The sequence below is a fragment of the Notothenia coriiceps genome, unplaced genomic scaffold, assembly GCF_000735185.1.
Source record: "Notothenia coriiceps isolate Sejong01 unplaced genomic scaffold, NC01 NC01_scaffold00037646, whole genome shotgun sequence".
NCBI classification, from domain to species: domain Eukaryota; kingdom Metazoa; phylum Chordata; class Actinopteri; order Perciformes; family Nototheniidae; genus Notothenia; species Notothenia coriiceps.
Genome location: NW_011370347.1, coordinates 1 through 2,739, shown reverse-complemented (window position 1 = coordinate 2,739; position 2,739 = coordinate 1). Strand labels below are relative to the sequence as shown.

At 47.9% G+C, this 2,739-nt stretch overlaps 1 protein-coding gene across 1 annotated transcript; it reads right to left on the bottom strand.

Annotated features, from left to right (window-relative positions):
- Positions 1-968: 968 nt before the first annotated feature.
- Positions 969-2,003, bottom strand: LOC104967741 (zinc transporter ZIP3; the record flags this gene model as incomplete). The annotated part of the gene is made up of 1 exon (XM_010797261.1): positions 969-2,003. A coding segment is annotated over one exon (809 nt), but the record flags the coding sequence as incomplete, so codon positions are not given.
- Positions 2,004-2,739: the final 736 nt, after the last annotated feature.

The following is a 2,739-nucleotide window of genomic DNA, read 5'->3' as shown; positions in this document are numbered from 1 at the left end:
GGAGAATGATCCTGGAGCACAAGAAGAAAACACGTAAGACGCTAAAACATCCAGGTATGAGAAAGTAGCTATAATGTCTTAGCCTTGAAGTTATACCACTGTGGTTTTACAACATTCTGGTGGAGAAAGGTTGTGGCGCCTCCGTTGATATGCCGTTTGTAAATGGCTTGATGGAAAGCAGGTGTATAGTCGGGGAGGGTGTATAGTCGGGGAGGGTGCACAGCTGATTTTAGCAGGTGAGTGGAGGTTGAACCGGGAGCCAGGAGTGACAGCCACCACGCTCACACAAACAACACAGACAGGGGAAAACAAACAAACAAACAAACACAAAGGAGACGGCTGGAGGAGTACAGCCACCACAGCGTTACCTAATGCAACTCCACACTACATCTTACGGTGCTGTGTACCGGAGGAGAGAGAGAGAGGAGCGAAGGGGGGGAGAGAGATGTATTACGGTTTCCTGATAAACGTTTTGTTTGATAGGCTTCAGCTGTGGAGAGTATGTGCTGCAGGGAGGTGGATGCACCTCGCACAACGCACCCAGGAACGAAAGCTAGCTCCGGTCCTTTTCCTGTTAGGGAAACAGTGGACTCGATGCCATGACAGGCTGGAGTTTGTGCAACCTGCACAAACACAAGCTCCCCATGATTAAAAATGGTGAAATGCAATGTAAAATTATCAAAAAAATACCAGCTCACTAAATCACAATCGCTTAAACCAACTACAAACTACTACCGCGGATTGGGCAGAGAAGGAGTCCGAGAAAGTTGCTCCCCCATGTGACGTAATATGACGCGTTTGACGTTAAAAAAAAAGCAGTTTTTAGTAGCAGAGCTCAAAACGGCTCCTTTCCCCTCTGAATTCCTGCCCTTATGTCTTGTAAAACATATCAAATCCTGCATTAACATTTTTAATTTTAATTTTCAGGCAAGGTTAAGCATAAATGTAGTAAAAAAAAAAAACTTGCAAGTTGCTCTTTAAGGAGATACATTCCTTGTTTATAAAATATATTATTTGATATATAGAAGTTACCTATAATAGTTCTCTTAACTAAACAGTTAACACTACAGACACAGCTGAAGACAATAAAGAGTTATTTGAGCTAGTTAGTTGGGTTAGTCCAGCTGGTGCAGATTTGTTTGCCTCTTACATCTGGACTTTGCTGCCTTTATGGAGTAAAGCACTTCCTGTGTGTCACCATTTGATGAAGACCAGTGCAGCGAGCACGGTGTAGCCGAGGATGAGGAAAAGCACTTTGAGCAGCCGGTCCTGTTTGTCTTCCAGCTCTCGGGAGAGGATCTCAAAGAAGGTGACGAACAGGAAGGTGCCCGCGGCAAATCCCTGCAGCACCACAGACACCACGCTGCCCGCCAGCGTCTGGGTCGACTCGATGCCCATCCCCACCAACATCCCCAGCGGGATCATAAGGCTGACTGTGATGCCCAGCTTAGCGGCGTCCTTCATGCCAAGCGATGCCTTGGCCACGCTCACCCCGAGGGCCATTGTGGCCAGCGTCTCGTGCACAGCCACGCCCAGGAAGAGGCTGGTCAGCTTTGATCCATCGTCCTGCAGGCCAAGCGCCAGGCCCTCGAATACAGAGTGAGCAGACAGAGCCAGCACCAGGCTGGCCAGCCGCAGAGGCCCCGCCCCCGCCAGCTTGGCTGGGCTGAAGTGTCCGTGCTGGTGTCTGTGGGAGCGGTGACTGCCCGCGCCCCCCGGCGTGCCAAGGTTAGAGGAGATGAAGGGCGTCTCGTACTCCGAGTCGCTGCCGGCCTCCGACCCGACGGCATTGAAGGTCTCCAGATCGATGAAGGAAGGCTTCTCTTTCCTGAAGGTGAGCACAGATTGCTCCACGAACACCGTGAGGAAGAAGCCGAGCATCATCATCGTCTCAGCCAGAGGATAGTCGCTGCTGATCTTCAGCTTCTGGAACACGTCGGCCACCTGAGGAGAGCACAAACTTAAGATCAAAAGGAGAAAGACCAGAGGCCTGTACGACGAAGCCGGTTCAACCTAACCTGGATATGTTTGAGTTACCCGGTTGACCTAATCCAAAACAAACGCGCTCTCGCTAAGAGGTCCTATGACACGGGTTATCAACTCGTTAACTCAACCCAGCCGTACCCTATCTAGTTAGGTGCACGTTCACATAAAAGGGGTGATATTTGGAGCGATCGACCAATCGGAATAATGGAGAAACTGTTATTTCACGGTGGAGGAGCAGACGGTGATCATGAGCCGATTTGAAGATTCGAAGCACATAATTAAGGCTAAAAAAAGCAGTACCCTTGCGGCTGCTAAAAGTCGCCAACAATGTTGGCAGCAGATTGCAGACTCCGTGAATGCGTAAGTAAAATACGTATGTAACAGCGTGCACGGCTGAACATCTTTAAAAAGTGTATTGGATGCACGGCAGTTATGTACAAAAATAAATCCGGCGCTTGCAGATTAATTTGTTTGTTTATCGGATAAATAGTAGCCTAATTAAAATACCAAATTGATCATTGAGTGACAGCCTTTTTTTCTTAATAATATCATCGCCCGATGGTCACAAGTGGACTTTAAGCCTAATATTTTTGTAATCCTTTTCATTTATAGCATTTTTTTTTATTCAAGCTGTACATGACTTTTTTTTTCATTTTTCAGATGTAACCCCAGCGGGTCTAAAAGGACCTAGAGCAGTGGTCACCAACCTTTTTAAGCCCAAGATCACCGACCTCGGCCTAGGTGAAAGGCGAG